The sequence below is a fragment of the Giraffa tippelskirchi genome, chromosome 3 (genome assembly GCF_054371585.1).
Source record: "Giraffa tippelskirchi isolate mGirTip1 chromosome 3, T2T-mGirTip1v1.2.pri, whole genome shotgun sequence".
In the NCBI taxonomy this organism is placed as follows: domain Eukaryota; kingdom Metazoa; phylum Chordata; class Mammalia; order Artiodactyla; family Giraffidae; genus Giraffa; species Giraffa tippelskirchi.
This window is the reverse complement of record NC_137277.1, coordinates 150,306,717-150,329,696: the sequence shown is the minus strand read 5'-3', so window position 1 is coordinate 150,329,696 and position 22,980 is coordinate 150,306,717. Positions and strand designations below refer to the sequence as shown.

The following is a 22,980-nucleotide window of genomic DNA, read 5'->3' as shown; positions in this document are numbered from 1 at the left end:
CATTTCTACTTTGGTTCTGTTCAGAGTGAGTAAGAAAAATCTAAAGTATGATTCATCTTCAGTAGACCTATTTTTCCCATCAGAAAATAAAACCATTTATTACCAAAGAGCAAATCTTTCCATTTTTTAATTTATTTTTTGTCATTGCCCTTTCTAAAACCTCTCTAGCACTGTCCTTTTCTAATTCAATCTGGTAACTTGTATTAAGGAACTCTGTATGCCAAGACCCTGGCAATGTGTCACATGTGTCACATAAATTCAACAGTTCTTCATCACCCAAGTACCACTAAGTTTGACCTTCTTTGAAATGATTAAATTCATGGAATGGAAACCCATTTTAAAATCAACCAAAGTTCAATATCTCTGTCTGAAATTATAAGATTTCCATTCTTCCACATGTTACCAAAAAAAGTTAGAGGAGACCTCTTTTTATACATAAAAGTGGGAGGCAGAATGCTGTACATTTTTATTACAAGCTAAAGTATTTTGAAACAGGGAATGCGAGGGAGTTTAGAGGCTCTCAAAATTTTGTAGCACCTCATCCCTGGGTAGTGGGTTTAAATTTGTGTTATAACAGTCTCTTCTTTCTCAGGTCATTGCCCAGCTTAATTTTTATACATAGGTTATCTACACAACAATAATAATAATAGCTAACATACGTCAGGTATGGTACTATGTGCCAGGGACAAGCAGAAAAAAAAAAAAGACAAACTTGGGACACGCCCTCATGGAAATGATAGTATAGAAACAGACTTTTGTGATCATTATCTTCATTTTATAGTTGGAGAATCAGAGTTTTAGAAAGGCAGTGACTTTCCTGAGGCCAACTAGCAATAGAACTTGAACCAGGTCTACCTGCTTCTAAAACCTAGACTTCTCCAACATCTGAATGAATCAAAGCACTGAACAAATTATAACGGCAACAGTAAAGCTGTTCTTCAAAGTCCCCAGACATACTCCAGTTGACCCAAACTGGAACCAGAAAAATATCCATAGTGTGTCCAGGGTCTGGCCTTGCAGAGTGTCTTGAGAACTTTGATCCTATCTCAAAAGCATCAAATATTTTTCCATGTCGAAGGACCTCCAGGGTAAACAGGCAGCTGAACCACAGATTTCTGGAGCTCTGAGCCTGAAAGCCCAAAAATCCCAGAAAGGAGCTCTCATCATGGCTCCTTCTGCCTGCTGTTTCTGGAAAACTCCCACCAAATGCTGGCCATCCCCTCAGCACATGGCAAGAATTGTGTCATTCCCTTCTGTTCTCCCTCCTTCAGAAGTTTCTGTTCTAATGGATGCTAACATCCTTCTTTCACAGTATCTTTACTTCTCCCTCTGGATGCACCCTCTGCATCCCACTTTAGATTTCCATGCAGACAATAAAGAAACCAACTGTGCAGACCTAAGATACGGGGAACAGAAGAGGCCCCTGTATGATTGGACTGAAATGAGCTGCTGAACAAATAGCCCTTCATGGTATTCAAATAATTTTTGACCTAAAGTGACCTTATTTCCTGACACATTCTTCCTTGGTGTGGGAGGACTACTTTATTCTTTCAAAATCATATTGTGAAGACTACATTGAGTTCCCACCATAGGGAATAAGGAAAGCAAGTTGGTTTGCCTCCCATGACTCTGAAGAGAATCTCTTGGCCAAAATGACCAAATAGGACCAGAATTCAAAACGAGTATCTACATCTTTACAAACTAAAACAGCATTAAATAGGAACTAAGTGGCTCATTTCATGAGTGAGAGACAGTGTTTTAACGGTTTTAAAAATGTTTACGTCTCACCACTCCCTCCCCATTTCTAACCTATCCCCACCTTAAATCACCATTTCATCCCCATTTCCTAACTTTTTCTCCATCTAAAAAGTCTTTCGATACCACACTTCGCTTGACCACAATGCGCAGGTGAGTTAGAAAGGAGTGGAACTGGAAGCAGATTTCGAGGCTAATAGAATCCACTCACTTTTGGTTTTCTACCCTAACCTCTCAATCCAGTCAATAAATACATGGTGAGTTTGAATTTGGACTGTGGCACAGTCTGCCACAGTAATATTCCTTCACTTCATCTCAGTCTCAAAATGACATAGTTCGGTCTAGTCATTCAAGAAAATTTGGCATCAGTGGCCTAACAGGAGTCTAAGGTGGCTGGCTGAAGACAAGGCAGGCCTTTCCTATCCAGAGCAGTGGTGTTGAGCAGGTGAAGAGGGGCCAGCCGGCTTGCATCTGGATAGGCGTCCATGTCAGGAGCGGTAGGCTGCAAAGTCCCGTGCTGGGGCATAGGGCTGATAGTGCCTTCGGGTGGGCCCTGGCCTGCGGGGGGTCATGTTCATGTAGTCGCTCTGAAGCATCCTGTTTCTCTTACTCTTCATCTGTGAAAAAAAGAAGTGTCATTGTGAAGGGGGCAAGACAGAGAGGTGTCTGGGGCGGAGTTCTAAGATTTGGCAACAACCACTCAGAGCATGGCCAGTCAAATGAAGCCATGAATTCACTGAGCACCTTGGACTTGGATGGTTAATCCAACCCAACTACTTTGGACTCGTCCAAATTAACTTGAAAATTTTGAATCGAAGAAAGTATTTTAGAGAAAGGCATCCCTGTTACTCTCAGTCCAGCCATTTGAACTGAATTCCAAAAGCATATCTAATTAACATATCAACCGTTGATAATGTGAATATTCTTAAAGGTCCTTCCTCCTTTGAAAAGGTTAAGCATCCCCATGGCAATCTTCTTACATTAACCATTTGCTTAAAGAAGCTATTTTTCCCCATAATTAACCAGAGGACCTTCAGCCCTCCAGAGTCTGGAATAGTCACAAATACATAGCAGTGGAGTCCAAATTAATTGAGTGCTACATTTTAGGAAACTAGTTATATTCCTGTTCCTTTATGTGCATGTACAGTTCCATTAAGGCTTCCCTGGTGGCTCAGATGGTAAAGAATCCACCTGCAATGTGGGAGACCTGGGTTCAGTCCCCGGGTTTGGAAGATCCCCTGGAGGAGGGCATGGCAACCCACTCCATTAAAGACAATAGCATCATTCATCTCCATTCCTCAGATTCAGCTCACTCTGGGTGAAGCTCTACCAGGGCTGAGGGAAATAGGGGTGATACTAACCCTGGAACAAATGTTATATACACCATGAACCTTAGCAAAGTTTTGACTGAGGGTTAAGAACATCTTTTCTGGATCAATGTGCTGGTAAAATTTACTTGTTGGATAAAAGACCCATAAAAATTCTAAAAATAGAAAGCTATCCAGATTTCTGGATTCAGAGTTCTCTAAAATAAAAAAATAAAAAGTCTATTTCTTGGCATATAGGCCTGATGCAAAAGTAAATAAGTGGAGATTCCTTAAAAAACTGGGAACAGAACTGCCATATGACCCAGCAATCCCACTGCTGGGCATACACACCGAGGAAACCAGAATTGAAAGAGACACGTGTACCCCAATGTTCATCGCAACACTGTTTACAATAGTCAGGAAATGGAAGCAACCTAGATGTCCATCAGCAGACGAATGGATAAGGAAGCTTGGTACATATACACAATGGAATATTACTCAGCCATTAAAAAAATACATTTGAATCGGTTCTATTGAGATGGATGAAACTGGAGCCCATTATACAGAGTGAAGTAAGCCAGAAAGAAAAACACCAATACAGTATACTAATGCATATATATGGAATTTGAAACATGGTAACGATAACCCTATATGCGAGACAGAATAAGAGACACAGATGCATAGAACAGTCTTATGGACTCTGAGGGAGAAGGTGAGGGTGGGACGTTCTGGAACAATAGCATTGAAACATGTATATTATCATATGTGAAACAGAACACCATTCCATGTTTGATGCATGAGACAAATGCTCAGGACTGGGGCAATGGGATGACCCAGAGGGATGGGATGGGGAGAGAGGTGGGAGGGGGGCTCAGGATGGGGAACACATGTAAACCCATGGCTGATTCATGTCAAAGTATGGCAAAAACTACTACAATATGGTAAAGTAATTAGCCCCCAACTAAAATAAATAAATTTATTTAAAAAAAAAATACGTTGGACAGGAATGTCATGAACACCTGAATAAGTAAGCAATAGACTGGTCTTATTTCCATGCACTCCTACCTGAGCCCTTCCCATCTTCTTTGTCAAAGGGCCATGAGTTAAGTGCTGAAGGTTGGCAAAACACTTGTTTTCAGGCCTCATCTTTTGAACTCTCAGCTGCATTCTAGATGATCCATTACTCTCTCCTTTCTGAAATGCTTCTGTTTGCCTTCTGTGAGATAGTACCATCCAGGTTTCATCCTACCTCTCTGGCCACTGCCTCCTTGCCTCCTTTGCAAATTCATTCTTCCCTAACTAGACATTCAGTGTTAGAGTTCCTCACGGTCCTAGGTGTTCTCCTCTACTCATCCTCTTTCCTAGGCAACTTCATCCACATTCACAGCTTCAGTTGTCACCTATTCACCTGAATTTATATCTTTGGACTAGACCTCAAAGGTGCTTTAAACTCAACATGTTCAAAGGCATGAAAGCTGGTCTCTTCTAGTGTTTCTCATCCCAATGAGTGACACTATCCTACATATAGTTGCCCAAGCTAGACCTCCTAAGCCTCAACCTTGACACCTCCAGTTCCCTTATCCCCTGTCCCAGGGGACATCTGACAACATCTGTAGACATTCTGGGTTGTCACAACTAGAATGAGTGTTACTGGCCTCTAGTGGGTAGAGGCCAAGGATGCTGCTCAACATCCTACATTGTACAAGGCAGCTCCTGATGACAAAGTCTTATCCAGCTCAAAATGTCAGTAGTGCCAAGAACAAGAAATCTTCATCTAAAGAGTCTGATCAGGAAAAAGAAAGAATGAAAAGGAAGCAATGGATACAAAATATATCATCAAGTTAGCATGAGTATTGTTAGACTGTTTCGGTCCTCCTTCTTGCTCATACTCAAAGATGACTGATGATCGGAGCCTGGGTGACCAGGAGGATAGTGTTCCATCCATAGGTATAAGGCAAGAAGACAGGTAAAGTAGATTTGAGAGTGGCTCTCAATTCAGTTTTGGTTATTTGGGATTTGAGATGATGGGTGGATTATCTAGCTGGAAGTAAGAAGAGAACAGCATTAAACAGACATAATTGGGGGATTCATTCAGAGAGAGATAGCTATGGAAACCAAGTGTGTGAGGGAAGTTCCCCTTTAAATATCTTGGTTCTACATCCTTTCGATAAATAAAAGGCTTTCCTCTTGAGCACAGGGTTATAGCAGGGAAGGAGTGAGGCAAGGAAATGCCCTGAAATAAATGTGAAAGGCTGCTGCTGATATCCTGGGAGGCAGGACAGTACTTACTTAGTAAGTTAGTACTTACTCTAACTCTGAGGATTCCTCTTGCCAGACTTCTAAGGATAGTTTTTGCCTCTGGACATTCAAATTAAACTATAACCAATTAGAAGGACCTCTATAATGAAGATGTCTTGATTCTGAAGTTCTCTGGATTGCACCAAAATTATGAAAAATCTGCTGCAGTCTGCTCCCATGCTTACCCTCTTGCTGTTATCAGATAGCAGATTTAGTCATTTTCGCCCTAACTGTAAATACAACAGTGGGATAGAAATGACACATGCATGGCTGGGAACAGTAAACAGAACCCATAGTGTCCACAAGCATGTAGCATATGTGTATATGTGTGCAGAGCACTCAGTTTACATGCCTGGGTGACTAAGTCATTCAACCCTTCACCATTCACTGTCTGCCACAGATGTGTGATTTTGATTTCAGGACCATTTTTCCCTTTCTCTTCCTCCTACCTCATCCTTACCCATTCATTTCTTGGAAGCAGCAGAAAGACACAGGTAAACATCAGACAATATATTTAAAAGACATGGTCTTCAAGAACCCACTGGAGGGACTTCCCTGGTGGCCCAGTGGTTAAGAATCCACCTTGCAATTCAGGGGATACAGGTTTGATCCCTGGTCAGGGACGGAAGATCCCACATATACTGCTGAGCAACCAAGCTCAGGTGCAGCAACTACTGAAGCCCAAACTACAGATCCATGTGCCGCAATGTAAGATCCCACATGATGCAGCTAAGACCCGTCGCAGCCAAATTAATTCATTCCTAATAATTGATTTTTAAAAGCACACCCACTGGATTTAAAGACAGATACTACCTGTACACACACTCCCCACATTCCCCACAGTGTGATTTATAGAGGAGAAAACTGTTTTTTAAGTGTTCCTTTAGACTAAGAAGGAAAATGGGCTTACCAGCTCCACAGAGCAAATGGAGGACTGAGTGAGGGTAACAGGTGCTGGTCTGTGGCCGCCAGGCAGAAGGGAGCTCTTTGTTTATTCAAATGTCAGCAACAGGTCAAGAACTGACATAGCATCTGCAGCTGCTCCCAGAAACCCACTCAGCCTGGAATTGCTTAAGGCAGTACATCGCAGGTCCTCAGGAAGTTCCGGAAAATAGCAGCTTACACCAAGGCACAGTGCAGACCAGTCAAAAATAGGATCCTGGAAAAGTACCCCTGAAATGGCTAAACTCTAGGGATCCCTAATGACCTGCCTGCCTATCTCTGTAAGGTGCTGGTTGCTTGAACAATAACAGTATTGGGAAAAGACGAGCCCAGGTAAAAATGCTGTGTTATTCAGTGAAATATACATATATATTTATTTCATCCCCTTCTGGTCAGAGAGTACAAACACGTATGTTTGAGATGCAAATAAAGGGTATTTCTTATTGGGTAACCTCTTTAACCACAAGAGGCCACAGAAGAAGATAAGGTATACCAAGCACTGAGACTTCCCAATTTTCAGGGAACTCATGAGACAGAAAAAGACCAAAATAAGTTTTCTCAAGACAAAGCAAGATGAACCTCACTAGGAGTTAGTGTTAGTCACTCAGTCATGTCCGACTCTATGTAACCCCATGGACTGTAGCCCATCAGGTTCCTCTGTCCGTGGAATTCTCTAGGCAAGAATACTGGACTAGGTAGCTATTCCCTTTTTCAGGGAATCTTCCTGACCCAGAGATTGACCCCGGGTCTCCCACATTGCAGGCAGATTCTTTATCATCTGAGCCACTAGGGAAGCCCTAGGAATTAGTAGTGCTGCCAAAGAAAAATGTATTGCATTATGATGTTTCCAAGTTGAAAATCAACTTTTTAAACTCATTAAAAATGAGAAGCTACTTTTGTCCCTTTGGGTAATTAGAGCCACTTAGTATATTAGTTATATATTATATAACTGTTATATATTATATTATAATATATAATTATATTATAGTTATATAATATATAACTAATATATAATTAGTTATATAATATATAACTAATATATAATTAGTTATATAATATATAACCTGGTTATAGTAACTGATACTCCAATGCATATTGATAATACATTTTAAATGGTGAGCAATACCCTTCTGGCCTCAGAAAGTTAAAACAGTATCCAAAACTACTTTTCACAAAGCTAGGAACGTACATTGACCTAGGTCAGCATGGTACAGGGGAGTACCTGTCCTGGAAATGTACCCCCAAAAGACACTGCACCTGGATTTTAATTAAAAAGTTGACATTCTAAGGGGATCAAGATAAAAACAGGAACTGAGTTTCTAAATTATATTATTGACAAACTCCACAGAGGTTCAAAGATGGAAGGTATCTTGGATGAAGATAGCAAGATCCACCAAGATGAAGGGGCTCAACTAACATCAGAGGAAGAACTTGGGCAATATTTTACTACATAAAAGGCCCCCATCAGGGCTGGGCAACTTGCAGAAGGCAAGGCAGGCAGATTCTCAAGATAATATCTGGTATAAAGGATTTCCAGGAACAAGCAGCCACTTTGGTGCTTACAGATCTTGCTGGAGGTACAGATTAGGCAACAGGCTGCCTGACAAATGTCCATCTGCCCCTTAGTCTCCCAAAATGGGAGAAGCATGCGGGAAACAAGGGAGAGGCAAACTTTGGCCATAGACCAACAAGAGTTTAAAAGGATCGCAGGCTGAATTTATCCCGGGCATGACTGTGAATCCAATTGCCCTCCCCCTCCACTCATGCCCTGCCCAGCACCAAGGCTATAGTAAATAGGATGGCTTCAACATGACATGACTCCCAGAAATCACTGATCCATGTACAAATTAGATGTATGGACTGTGCCTTCAAGAAGAGTATGGTACTCCAGGCGTACTCATTTAAGTCCTTAGTTTGGCCTCTCTAGGTGTTATCAATTCATAAGTATTCTATAAACACTAAACTAAATGTACTTAATACCAGATGGATGGTGAAGAGAAATAGTCTTTATCCTTGAGGATAATATCCTTTATCCTTGAGGAAAATATATCTCTTGTTGAGGAAATGATTCATCCATGCATCTAACTTCTAGAAAAAAAATTCAAAGACAATATGGAATGAGTGCTGCCCTGTGTACATAACAACAGCAAGCTTCTGAGTAAGAGAAAGGAAAGAAAATAAGGAGGTCCCTGATTCACAGTATATATGGTTATCAATATGTGTTCAAACCTAGGCCAAAACTTCAATATTGAAGAAGGTAGAGGAAAAACACTCTAAGTTAACTGCATGAACAATTGCAAAAGTTTGTAAACCAATTCAGCAGTGAGAGCTCAGAAAAGTCTAACTCCCATTATAGTTTCATAATGACAGCACCATACTTGGCCTCACAAAATTTAACTGCTTCAGAAGAGATAAAAATATGACTCAGATAAACAGACCTAGTTTCTTTGCTAGGTTTGAATGTGTAATTTCAGTAGTCAAATTTCTCATGATTTTTGACCCTGAACAAAAATTGTTCATTGGCTTCAGTTGCTTAAATTCCCAAGTCACTTATGTTTTTATACATATTTTATATGTCATAATGACATTGCAAAATGGAAAGAAGAAAACTTTCTACCTTAATTTGTCCCCCACCCTGATTTGCCTGTTTAGCTTCTTACTCTGCCTGGCCACCTAATCAATGGCTTCTGGAACATAAAACTCACATCAGATTTTTATTTCAGGTAAAACTGGATAGTCTAAAAGAGAATCTAGCAGGGAAACCTACTCAAACCTAGCAGAGAAAAATAAAATAATCACATGTTTAATGGAAAATAAGCCACATAGGCAAAATTCTTGAATATGTCCAATTGCTTATGCAATAGAAAAGTTACATGAAAGCAATGCTGCTTCTCTTACCCAGCAGTTAGAAAGAGCCACTGTTACTAGCAAGCTATAGAAAACTAGGACTCCGTTTACCACCACCAAGGCCCAAAATGGCTTAGAAGACTCAGGAGACCGGGGAGATGGACAAAGATGTTTCTCTGAAAAATAGAATAAAGTAGATTAAATGATGTGGGAATGGCATTTGAGTACATTTCCTTCCTTCTTCCCAGGGCAGAATGTGAGAGGAAGCAAAACACACAAAATATCACTAGCTTAACATGTGTAGACCTCCTCTCTGGTTTTCCTCTTTGGGAGTTAGCCAACCCCCACCACTGATCATGACCTAGTTTTCAAGACTGTAGTTGAAAACCGTTACTTGAGAGCAGACATGGGCTGAGTGGTACGTTACCTTTCACGTGGATAATGGTCCCATTACTCTTCTCATTGTCTATGTAAGGAGGAGGATACAGAACCTCAAGTTTGCAGAAATAAATATCCGTTTGGTTGACATACAGATCCTGGAGGTAGAAGGTCACTGTTTCATTGCCTACTTTCACGGTGCAGTTGAATTCCTTATTTGTTGACTGAAGTGGATGGGAGTGATTTCCATTCACAGCACAGACCTCCACAGCGCTATCTGCTCCCTTATAAAGGGATGCCCGGAACTCCTTTGAGAAGAGGTTGTACGTGTACTTGCAGCTGAGGTTGACCTCGTTGTCGTTTACCACAAGCATGGGCGACTGCTTCACCAAAATCTTGTTTTCTGGAGGGGGAGAAAATCATTTGCTTAAAAAAAGAGTATAAAGACTTAAAAAAGATAGAGAGGGAGAGAGGGATGGGGATGGGAGGAGAGACAGAAGGGGAGAAGAAAGCACTGATAGTTTGGACTCCATCCTAAGTTCTATTTGTTTGTCACTAGCTTGTTTCATGGGCTTCTCAGGTGGCTCAGTGGTAAAGAATACACTTACCAACACGGGAGATGCAGGTTTGATCCCTGGGTTGGGAAGATCCCCTGGAGAAAGAAATGTCAACCCACTCCACTATTCTTGCCTGGGAAATCCCATAGACAGAGCACCCTGGCAGGCTACAGTCCACAGGGTTGAAAAAGAGTCAGACATGACTTAGTGAATAAACAACAACAGCTTGCTTCGTAAATTGCTTCCTCTCTTTAGTCTCAATTTTTTTAATACATTGTGACTGCTAAGCAAAATAAAAATTCTAGGTTTATTAACTTCCTCTAAGTGAAAAATGGGTGAGAAATGGGATGTTAAGGTTATTCAAAAGTTAATATAGGTAACATATATAACTAGTATTAATAATAGTATCTTTGTGTGATTTCTTAGATTTCAAAGCACTTTTCAATATAACATCTCATTTTTTTCTTCCTCAAATTCCATAAGGAAGGAGGGCATGTATCATAAGATGAAACTGAGAACCAGGGCTACTTTGTAGTAAAATTGGGACTTAAAGAGTAGATCTGACTCTAACAAACCATGCTAACTTTCTAATTTGTAAGTAATTAATATAATGGAACACACACAGAAAAAAGAATATAAGGACTTTTTTTTTTCCTGAAATCAAGATGTGTTAATTAACAAAATAAACAGATCTCCAGCAAAGACTTTCTCCTGGCAGACAAAGACACAGGAGCTCTTTGGGAGATAATTACACTGAATGTTTACATTTTGATATTATTTTCATTCTCCTTTGAATGGATCAGTGGAGTAAGTTGGAAGGCACTTGGAAGGCAGAAAGTGGCCTTCTGTTGGTATTAAACACCACAGCTATGCATTTGGAATTTTTGAATCTATGCTGAGATTTCTAACATGTTAATCATGCTTAATTGTATTAATTTCCTAATCAAATGGTTTACTTGAAAGTGGCTTTTAACACTTGACATAGATAAACAAGTAGATTTGTATTGATATTTTAAGCTATGATTCAGCCTTTTATGGAGGAATTTAAGTGTTTTGAAACATTTTGATTTTATTGTCCATTCCAAGAATAGGATAAAGAGGTAACAAAAATGTTACCCAACAAATTTATCCTCCATAGCAAATTCTGAAGGCAACCTTCCAAGACACTTACATATTTATTTCTTTAAATCACAGAAGATGGAAGAGGCCCAAGAGGCCCACAAGAGTTATTTCTCTAATCTGTCTTCTACCTTTATGTTATCCTCAGTAAATGATCAAAGAATTTGGAGACCACCTAGTTCAGTCTCTTCACTTTTAAGCAAAGAGCCTGAAATCTGCAAAAGGGAATAGAGCATATCTAGTCTTCTTGGTTTTTTTCCCCACTATATCCCCATTCCCTAGCACATGACATTGTATTCCCTATTTTGGTAGTGACTATATGAGGCCTAGAAACATTGGATGATCTACCTAATATCACTGAGCAGATGGTGAGCAAAGCGAAGACTAAATCCCAAGTAAATTACAATCACTTGAAAAATAGGCCACTGAAGCACTGAGAGTCAATTTTGCAACCAAGACTTTCCAAAATTATCTAAAATAATAAATAATTTGGTGTCTTTGATTCAAAATTCAATACAAAAAAAACCTTTTTTTCTATTAATTTGAGGTATACTAACAATTGTCTACCTATTTGCATTTTTTAAAAAGGGTTATTTGAAGCAATACACCCACATATCCATAATGAAGGGTCAATGAAATAATCTCTTAAAATGAAATTTACAGTTGAAACTGGATTTGAATCCATGTACTCAAGTATTTTGTTTCTGCTTTGGGGAAAACAAAGCTGCATAGATCACTAACAGATTTTCATCTCCTGCACGTGCCTGCATGCTCAGTCATGGCTGACTTTTTGTAACCCCATGGACTATATAGCCTACCAGGCTCCTCTGTCCATGAAATTTTCCAGGCAAGAATAATGGAGTAGGCTGCCATTCCCTACTCCCAGAGGTCTTCTCAACCCAGGGATTGAACCTGCATCTCCTGCATTGGCAGATGGATTCTTTACTACTGTGCCACTACATAGTTCTCAGTCCTAGTTGTACATCAAGAACCTGTCCCTGGGGACTTCCCAGGGAGAAGTGGTTGAGAATCTGCCTTGCAATGCAGGGGACTCTGGTTCAATCCCTGGTTGGGGAACTAAGATCTCACATGTTGCAGAACAACTGAACCCAAATGCCCCGAAGCCTGCATGCCACCACTAAAGAGTCCATGTGCTACAAGGAAAGATCTTCCATGATGCATGGAAGATCTTGCCTGCCCAACTAAGACCCAACACAGCCAAATAAACAAATAAATAAAATTTGTCACAAAAGAAGAAGAACATGTGCCTGGCTCCCATTCCCAGAAATTCTAATTTAATTGGTTAATGCTGGTGGGGGACAGATTGATTCTTTTCACTTTTTATTTTTTATAACTTAATAAGATATAATTCAGCTTCCCTGATAGCTCAGTTGGTAAAGAATCCACCTGCAATGCAGGAGACCCTGATTCAATTCCTGGATCAAGAAGATCCACTGGAGAAGGAATAGGCTACCCACTCCAGTATTCTTGGACTTCCCTTGTGGCTCACCTGGTAAAGAATCTGCCTACAGTGCAGGAGACATGGGTTTGATCCCTGGGTTGGGAAGATACCCTAGAGAAGGGAAAGACTACCCACTCCAGTATTCTGGTCTTGAGAATTCCATGGGCTACAGTCTGTGGAGTCGAAAAGAGTCAGACATGACTGAGCGACTTTCATGTTCAAGATATAATTCATATACCATAAAACTCACCTTTTTTAAAAGTTCACCCTTTTAAGTATACAATTCAATGACTTTTTATTACAGTCACAAAGTTGTGAATGGATCAACACTATCTGATTCCAAAATACTTCATTACTCCCCCCAAAAATCTCATACCCATTAGCCGCCCCTCCACATTCCTTCTTTTTTCCAGCCCTTGGCAATCACTAATCTGTTTTCTATCTCTATGGTTTACCTATTCTGGAATTTCATATAAATGGGATCATACAGTATGTGTTCTTTTGTGTCTAGCTTCTTTCACTTAGCATGTTTTCAAGGTTGATCTATGTGTACCATGTATCAGAACTTCATTCCTTTTCACGGTCAAATGATATACCACTGTATGGATATACCACATTTTGTTTTTTCATTGATCAGTTGTTTCCACTAGTTGGCTATCTTATATAAGGCTGCTATGAACATGTACAAATTTTTGTGTGGATGAACATTTACAATTCTCTTGGGTGTATGCCAGGAATGGAACTGATGGTCATTATGGAAACTCTATATTTAACTTGTTGAGGAACTGCCAAAATGTTTTCTAAAGCAACTGCACCATTTTACATCCCCACCAGCAGCGTATAAGGGTTCCAGTTTCTCCACATGCTTGCCAACACTTGTTGCTGTCCATCTTTTTTTTATTATAGCCATCTTAGAGTTGTGAAGTGGTATTTCTTTATGGTTTGATTTGCATTTCCCTGATGACTAATGATGCTGAGCATTTTTTCATGTACTTGTTAACCATCTGTATACCCTTTTTGGAGAAATGTCTATTCAGATCATTTGCCCATTTACCTGAATTATCCTGTTAGTATTGAGTTGTTGGAATTTTTTACATATTTTTGGTGCACATTCCTTTATCAAGATATGTGATTTGCAAATATTTTCTCCTGATTCTGTGTGTCACCTTTGGTATTAGTTTACTAATTCCCCCAGTGATTCTAATATTTAGTCAGGAATGAAAACTGCTATAGCCTAACAGAGTTCTCAAGCTGACAGCACATTAGTCACCCGGGAGCTTAAGAAACTCTTGCTTCTTGGGCCAGTTAAATCAGAGTCTTTGGGTATAGGACCCAGACATCAGTATATTTTAAATTTCTCAGGAGATTCTAATGTGCAGTCAAGTTGAAGAACCAGTGGCTTAACAGTTGAAACTCATTTCTTACCCTCAATTCATAGGCTTCCACAAGCTTTTCCAACCTCATTTCCTCAAACCAAAACCCTCCAGTTAGCCAGATCACTTAAGATACCTTCCCAGGACACATTGTGAGTACCTCTCTGTGTACTTGGCTCAGTGACTCCTTGGCCTACAGCGTCTCTCACTTCTTAGGTCTCAAAACTATTACTCTCTCTGTTCTACATTTTGAATATCTCTTGTTTCAGAGGCTTCCAGTTGTTTAGCTTTTGATCTGCATGTATTTTCTCTACACCCCTAGTTTCCAAGTCTCCTTTGAGCAAGGACAAGAGGTTACACTTTTTTGTACAATACTGTCTGAATAAGGGAGTCTCATTAAGTAATTGATAAGCGAAAGATGGTGATAAGACTGTACCATTCTTAGCAGCTAACTCTGCCTAGCATCTCATTAAGTCCTTATTCAAAATCTGTGTCTCAATAGCAACTTTAACTTCATTTATTATTCACCATAACAAATACTCTCTAAAAGCACTGAGAAGTTAACATGTAAAGACTCCAAAAGTTCAGCTTGTCTTGATAGGAAAATCCAACTCATCTTTTGTTTTATCTTCCATGGCGTTTTTCTTTGCTTACTTAGAAAGAATCACTGGGTTGGTTCTGACTGGAAGAATCAACCCCAGCAAGAAATGCCTGCATTGCCACTCCTTTTCAGGTTAGGGATCTGTATTTCTGCCTATTGAGGACCCCAGGAAGTGTGTTTCTGTGACTAATTACTTGAATTTTGTTCTAATGAGCATTCAAATTCTTCCTGATATTCCTTTGAAAGTTAAGAAAAAAACATGAGACTAGAATTTCTTTGCAGAGATTTTTTTAAAAGGAGGGTGCAGAGGCGGGCGCATGGGCAAGAAAACTGAGTAAGGCTAAAGAAAAATCCTGGGTCATTACTCGGTTTGGCTTCCTGCTCCCAGCACCCACAGTGACATGGAGAGGGAAGGAGGAAGAGAAGCTCAAGCATCTACACTCCAGGAGTGTGCTTGGCGCATCTTGATAACTCAGGTGTGACACCCTTCCAAGATGCACTGAGAGAGAGAAACCAATTTCCCAAAGGGGAGCAGGGCTCAGCTTCTATCCTTGGGCAGCTCAGAATCTGATGGGGAAGAAAGATACATAAACAGACAGCTCCTTTTTTTTTTTTTTTTTAATTGGAGGATAATTGCTTTACAGTGTTGTGTTGGTTTCTGCATACAACAATGTGAATCAGCTCTAAGTATACATATATCTCCTTCCTTTTGAGCTTCCTTCTCACTCCACCTCCATCCTACTCCTCTACGTCATCACAGAGTACAAAGCTGAGCTCCCTGTGCTGTACAGCAGCTTCCCACTAGCTGCTGTATTTTACACACGGTAGAGTATATATGTCAATACTACTCTCAATTCGTCCCACCCTCTCTTTCCCCAACTGTGTCCCCAAGTCTGTTCTCTATGAATAGACAGCTACTCTAAAAACAGTGGCACAGTGATCTGCATTAGTGGGGGCAACGAGGGAACCAGCTAAAGATTTCCGGAGGAGGTGACTGTTGACCTGAGTCTTCTAAGGATTATGCATATGTCGATTCAGCACATTTTTATTAAGTAAAAGTTTCCTAGCTGAGTCTTTGTTTTAGGGGGTGTGGGTGAGGTAGGGGACTGTGGGAAAGATAAAGACAAAGAGAAAAAGAGAGTACGGCAGGTGTTGGGAATTGCAACTACCTCCATTTGCTGGATCTGAGTTGTTAAAGACAAGATTGGCAAAGTGAGCAGTTCATAGCTTGGGCTCTCTCCTGCAGATGAAGGAGTTTAAGCAGAAGAGTCATACATACGAGTTTTCATTTTATATAGATCCCTGTAACATAAACGTGGTGGAGAAGGAAATGGCAGCCCACTCCAGTGTTCTTGCCTGGAGAATCCCAGGGACAGGGGAGCCTGGTGGGCTGCCGTCTATGGGGTCGTACAGAGTCGAACACGATTGAAGCGACTTAGCAGCAGCAGCAGCAGCATAAATGTGGAAGGTAAATTTAAAGAGAACAAGAGTGAAAATATGGAGACCAGTTAGGATGAAATTGCAGTAGTCTAGGCAAGAGATGATAAGGGCCTGAACTATAGTTACAAAGAAGTGGATGAACTCAAGAAATACTTACAAGCTAAACTTGGCAGAACTCAGCATGGGCTTAGATGTGGTGAGTAAGGGAGTTAAAAATGCTGTCCTCAGACCACACAGACCAACCAGTAAGTAACCCTGTTTTCCTTTCGCCTATGTCTTCATTCATTACATGACCAGAATAGACAACTCAGAAACTGAGGGGAACTTTGGATGTCTGCGCTGTGAGGAAGACATTCTTCCAGCCTAGGGGATCATTGCAAAGAAAAAGCAAATTACATGGAGCTTAGTCACTATTTGCTCTTTTTCAGAAGGGAGAAGCAGTGGTCATCCCCTGCTTTCCTTCACAAAGCATAATACAATGAGAGAACTGAAAGATAGATTTTCTTTCTGTTCATCATGAAACCTCCAATTCAGACCTCAGCAGTGTTATTACTGACCAATCAGATTTCTCCTGCACCCATTCTCCCCCAGTACTACTTAGGGAAGAGCAATCCAAGATCCTAGTATTTAGGCTGGCTGTTACCATCAGTATTCTCCTGGCTGATGGCTTATCCAACAATTGAGCAAGGGAAGGAAAAGTGCCTTCTTGCATGACCCTTTGTACCAATATTTTGTTGAGAAAAAGCTCAAAAAATGTTGGTTAAATGGCCATTTGAGGGAAAAGAGATATCCAATCTATCTATCAAGGTTTACTTTCCTCTCTCTTCCATATCAGCAAAAATCTTTTTTAAATTAGCAGCTATGCTTGAAGTAGTTCATTTAATATGTGCTAGTGTGGACAACAGCCTCCCAGTTTAAGGTGCAGGTTGAATTCATTCTGGCCAACAGAACCTCTTGTTTTTCAACAAGTGTAGCTTTATAGTACTTGGTCCCACCTTGGTTCATTCATGTCCATCATTCAGAGAAGCCTAAGTGAGAAACCAGTTCATAGGACTTCAAAATCTATATCTGCTTTAGAGAAACACTAAAGGAAGGAGATTACCTTTGGTGGTAGAAAAAGATAATCAGTTGTTCTAAGTGATATTGAATATATGTCATCACTATGACTTCCTGTAGACACAATAATCTGATTCCTCTTACTTTTTTCTTAAAATGGAGCATGTGTAAAAAATGCATACCCCTTACTCTGTGATACTAAAGTAATAACATAGATCCATAGAAGCAACCAAAAACCGGAACCCCAAATGACATTTGGATTTGATATGCATTTTGATTCTCTGAGTTTTAGGGATTCCACAGTATTTCAAATAATTTAGGACGTACTGTAAAATTCAAGGACCTATCTAGGCTCAGAAGAAGAAACCAGAGAAATATTTAGCTTCCCCTTACTAAGTTCTGTTTGATTCCTTTTTGCTTTCCAGTTAGCGCTAGGAGTGGAAAGCATCCTTCTCAGGTTACTTTTTCTTAGCAGATCCACCCTTTTCCCTGGAAATAGTTGGTTTTCCATCTTGTGAGTAGTTAGATAAGGTCTACCTAGGTCAAACCTACTAGATTAAAAGAGAGACATTGTCAATCCATCAGTTGTATTGGCTTCTGATCTCAAAAGATTGGCTTGACTGACATGTCTCTAATTGAATTGGCAAGTTGTTTTGATGATGAATTTAGTGCTTTGCTTTTCAAAGCCTTTCCTAGCAACTAACCCAGCTAAAGGTGTGGAGACAGGAAGCAGTAACCTCAAACTTCTTTCCCTCACAACTCCTCCTTGACAACAGGCAACATGAAGAGTAAGATGGGAGGTGAGAAGGTACTTATCTGCTGCTTATGAGCAAGGCAGTGAGAATTGAAAGATTTCCCACAGATAATCTGTGAATTTTGTGATATTGTTGACTTCTGGAAAATTGAAAGTTGCTTGTGCTTCCATGAGAAAGAGGGGAAGGGAGCTTGGTTACCAAAAACAAACAAAACAAAACTTTCCCTTTTGGCCTATTGTAAATGGACCAATTACTATAAAAATAAACAATGCTCTGAACAGGTGGAGTGGATAACCATCTCTAAGGTGTGGTTCCAAACAGCAGGGAAGGAACCCTGACCCTAAAAGGACATTCCCCACCTATTCAGTTAATGCTTTGATTTCAAAATAAAGTGAAGCCTAAAATGCAATGTGGGAAACACATTGACAAATTAGTTCCTAGGGTCTATATTCATAGAGCTACAAAGTGCTTTCTCCTATTTTATCTCATATGAGCTCCACATTAACCTGTGAAACAAATAAACAGGACAGTCATCGTTACACCCATTTCATAGACGAGGAAACAGGTCCAGTAGGTCTAATTCTTCCCCAAGGTTCCCAGACAAGTATGTGACCCTTAGGACTTGGCTCACGCCTCATGACTTCTAGTGTTCTTTTTTTTTTTAATTGAAGGGTAATTGCACTACAGAATTTTCTGGTTTTCTGTCATACATCAACAAGAACCAGCTAGAGGATTCTCGTCAGCTATAGGAGCCATGTCCCCTCCCTCCTAAGCCTCCCTCCCATTTCCCTCCCCATCCCACCCTTCAGCCTATCACAGAGCCCCTGTTTGAGTTCCCTGAGTCATACAGCAAATTCCCAATAGCAATCTATTTTACATGCTACTGCTGCTGCTAAGTCGCGTCAGTCGTGTCCGACTCTGTGCGACCCCATAGACGGCAGCTCACCAGGCTCTCCCGTCCCTGGGATTCTCCAGGCAAGAACACCGGAGTGGGTTGCCATTTCCTTCTCCAGTGCATGAAAGTGAAGTCGTTCAGTCGTGTCCGACTCTTAGCAACCCCATGGACTGCAGCCTACCAGGCTCCTCCGTCCATGGGATTTTCCAGGCAAGAGTACTGGAGTAGGTCGCCAGCGCCTTCATATGGTATTGTGAATTTCCATGTTCTTTTCCCTCTACCAGTTTGCATCAAAATTTCAACATAATTTCAGTAATTGTTTCTAGACCTTCTCAAAGTTGGACCTGATAGTGGGATGACACATAAGTGAGAATTAGGGAGGAGAATACTGTTGAGTAGAGGAGTCAGTAGACTGGGAAGAGGACAGGACAAAGATAAATTTCATTTTCTACCCCATTTTCCTGGAGCACCATCCTACAAAAAGTGCTCAGCTAGAAGGAAAGTTTGAGGTGATCTCAGCCAATCCCTTATTTTACAGAAGAGGCAACTAAAAACCAAAGAAGGAAATGGCTTTCTAAACAAGGTCACACAAATTCTAGAAGAGCTAAGATATAATTTACGTATTCATGACTCTAGGAGTAATGTTTTAAATCACGAATGAATAGAAAACCAATTTTGTACATTTAGCAAGATTGACTTGATTTCATGGTCATATTTAGAAAAAGTCTGTCACCAAACTCGCTTTGTCTCTAAAGATCTTGCTTACAATGTCAGAGACTTCCTAAAGGCCATAGATAGAGCCCAGATAAGGCCTACAGACAGGATTGTCACTGAAATGTCTCTTATCAGTTACTTCAGATCCACAAGCGATAATTATACCATTGAAACAATTCCATTTCAGCTTGCCCAAATGTCCAAGAGAGTTTGAACACAAACATTAGTCAATACACAAAGTCACTTTCAGTCTATACTTCACTGGGCAAATCCTAACTTCAAGGCCTTTGTGAATTACACTTATTTGTCATGTTTAATTTGCAATATTCCATCTTTCCTTTTCTTTACCATAGCACCATACAGAAATCCAATGGCATGCAGAGATGAAATCCAATGGCATGCAGAGGCTGGTGAACCAAAATGGAATAGACAGCACTTAAGACTGAAGGCTGTATTCCTTAACTGAAGTTAAGGAAGCACTAAAGAAGATAGAATACATGTTGGGTTTTTTCTTTTTTGGTCATTTGTAAATAGTGCATTCTTTTCACTTTTTTTTGTTGATGTATAAATGCTTCACAATGTTGTGTTAATTTCTGCTGCACAACAAACCACATCAGCTACATGTATACATAATATCCCCTCCCTCTGGAGCCTCCCTATCTCCCAGCCTCCCCCCCCCACCCCCACAATCCCACCCCTATAGGTTATCAAAGAGCACAGAGATGAGCTCCCTGTGCTATACAGTATACATGTTTCTTTACCAACATCATTTTTCTTCAGAACTTCTTAAGAACTTCACTGGGTTCCATCTCTGTCAGGAAGATCCACTGGAGAAGGAAACAGCAACCTACTTCAATATTCTTGCCTGGAAAATCCCATGGACAGAGGAGTCTGGTGGGCTACAGTCCATGGGGTCACAAAGACTCAGACATGACTGAGCAACTAACACTTTTTTTCTGAACATCACAATCAGAGTTTCTTCTGCCATTTAACAATCAGGTTGTAAAGATTCTAATCACCTCGTTTCCTTTTTAAAAATTCTAACCGAACAGAATTTAGCATGTTAGGCGGGAACCAAAAAAAAAAAAATGAAATCCTTCTCTTCTCAACCATCTTGCCCTGCGATGTTTATGAACATACTGTGAAGGTGACGCTGGCTCCCTGGCACAGAACACCTCCCCCTGACCACAGAGCTGGTGAAGTTACCGTAACTTTCCTCTGAGCACATTTCCTGTTCACGCCTGGGATACTCTTCCACACGTGGCCATCTGACCACTGACTCCTTTTTCAGGCTCCACAAGGGGCAGGTGGCCCACAGGCCAGCCCAGTGTTTGCTCAGGAACTTAGAAGACAAACTGTGCTTCCTTGGAGGTCAGGGACACCCAGCCTCTGAGGCTCTGGTAACTCTAGCTGGTGGCTTTGCTTCACACAGGTGTGAGAAAGAACACAAAACATTCACACTACAGTGTCTCTCACCATCCTTTTCAGTGAGAACAAAGAGGAAAACAAAGCTATCAAAGTTTGAAAGGCTCCAGACTGTCTGAAATCCATGTTAAAACAGGGAAATAAAAAAAGGGGTAATTCACATGATGTTTTCAAAATAACTTTGGTGTCATTTCATCTAGTTTTCTATTGATTGTCATCTGAAACTCTCCTCATTTTCATAAGGAATAAATATTGATGGGAAGTCCCTCCCAAAAGGGGCTTTGAAAAAGCATAGTCCATGTATGTATACTTTGTCTCATTCAGAAAACAGCACACTCAAAACTGGGCAATAGGAGGTGAGTTATTTATAATAATAATAGAAAAAGACTGTTGGCAAAGGTTTGGAAGCACAAGATATAGTATCAGTTTGGCCAAAATGTTCGTTAGGGTTTTTCTGTAACAGCTTACGGAAAAACCCAAATGAACTTTTTGGCCAACCCAATACTAGAACCCGTAGCTAAAAGCAGCAGAGTTATAACCACCCCCAGATCTAAAGGGACAAGGGGAGGGCAAGGTTCCCAGAATCAGAAGGAAAAGAGACTCATGTAAAGGAGGCCACCATGACAGAAGCAATGACTTCTGTAGGAAAAAACAGTCAAGCCAAGCAACCAGCCCTGCCCGGGATTGTGTAAGTACAACTGTCAAGTTATATATGTACATTAAGTCTTTCCAAGAGCAAATGTGACTTTCAAACAAAACCTAAACAGACTTTAGTTCAAACAAGTACATACAATGACAGATGATAATAGAAACAGAAATAGAAGCTTCTACTGGCCCTCACCAGTCTAAGCACCACCTTTAGCCTTGATCTGTGTTTTCACACAGCCAGACACTGTACTGTAGAGGACAATCGTCATCCTTCGCCTTTTAAAAACTTGCTGTGCTCCAGGCAATTGTCAGAAAGTAACTCAGAGGTCAGATAGGGACAAAAAGTCCCATCCAAGCACCTAGACCTAAGGCACTAATTCTTGAGAGAGAAAAATTATCAATACGATCAACGAATACTTTTTGAAAAGAAATTTTGATGTGTCAGAAAATTACTCTTTGGTATTCTGACTTCCACCTCGACAATGTCAAATTTTCACTCAGCAGATAAGCAATGGGACCTACTGTACTAGGTTTCTGGGAGATGGAAAGATGTAAAAGATGCAGTCTCTTCCTTCTAGGAGAGATCCTAAGGCAGGTTCACAATTAGCTATGCTCCAAAGTCAGATACGGTGTGTGAGGTCTGTAGAGGGTCACTGACAGTTGTGCGGGAAGAGCCCTTGTTTCCAGACTGAGTCTGCCTTTGTGAAGACTGGGCTTTAACTGGGCCATGAACTTCTGGGCAAATTTAGACAGGCTAAGGTGAAGAAAATGCCCTTTAGTGTAAGGGTTTATTGGGGATCAGCTGAACATTTCATCTACATAGAAGGAAAGTAAGTGAAGATGCCTGATGCCTCATGGCGAGCTTTTGATGCCAAGAAAAAGGCACATGGATTTTACTAGAAAGGCAATGGGAGACACTGGAAACCTGAACTGAGACTAAGGTAGTAAGTGCTGCTGTGGCAAGGTTAGCACAACAGCAGGGAGCGCATTAGCTAGGTGTGAAGGTGGCCTGAGGCAGAGACGGGTAAGATCTGAGCCAACAGCATCACTGTGAGCTTCTAGGGTCTGAGGCTCAGAGGTAGCAGCTGAGATAGAATGGGTGAGTGAGGTGTTGGTGCTGGGTTATGCTTGGTGATGGTGAGCAGGAATCAAAATGACGTGTAACTCATGGACTAGAGGAGAGACCAGTGACAAAATCAGCCAAATGAAGAGAGGAAATTTGTTTGGAGAAAAAGCTGTTGGGTTTTACATATGTTGTGTTTGAAGGGCAGGTAAGGCATCCTAGAGGAAAAATCCAGGAGTTTGATGAGTTGGACTAGAGCTCAAGAAAATCAGAGATAGACACATACATTGAAATGTCATCTATATTAGGGTAATAGTTATTATTAAACCTGCTAAAAAAAAACAC

At 40.6% G+C, this 22,980-nt stretch overlaps 1 protein-coding gene across 3 annotated transcripts in view; it reads right to left on the bottom strand.

Moving 5' to 3' along the window:
• Positions 1-426: 426 nt before the first annotated feature.
• Positions 427-22,980, bottom strand: part of CD28 (CD28 molecule) — a 33,954-nt gene continuing 11,400 nt past the window's right edge. For 2 of the 3 annotated variants that reach the window (XM_081582083.1, XM_081582085.1), the window contains exons 2-4: positions 9,577-9,930; positions 9,201-9,325; positions 427-2,372 (exon numbers count right to left, since the gene is read on the bottom strand). In XM_081582083.1, the coding sequence (XP_081438209.1) occupies positions 2,244-2,372; positions 9,201-9,325; positions 9,577-9,930 (608 nt within the window). In that variant the 3' untranslated portion in view covers positions 427-2,243. Of the gene's footprint in view, positions 2,373-8,282; positions 8,391-9,200; positions 9,326-9,576; positions 9,931-22,980 lie in introns of all 3 variants that reach the window. The other variant, XM_081582084.1, reaches the window with a different exon arrangement.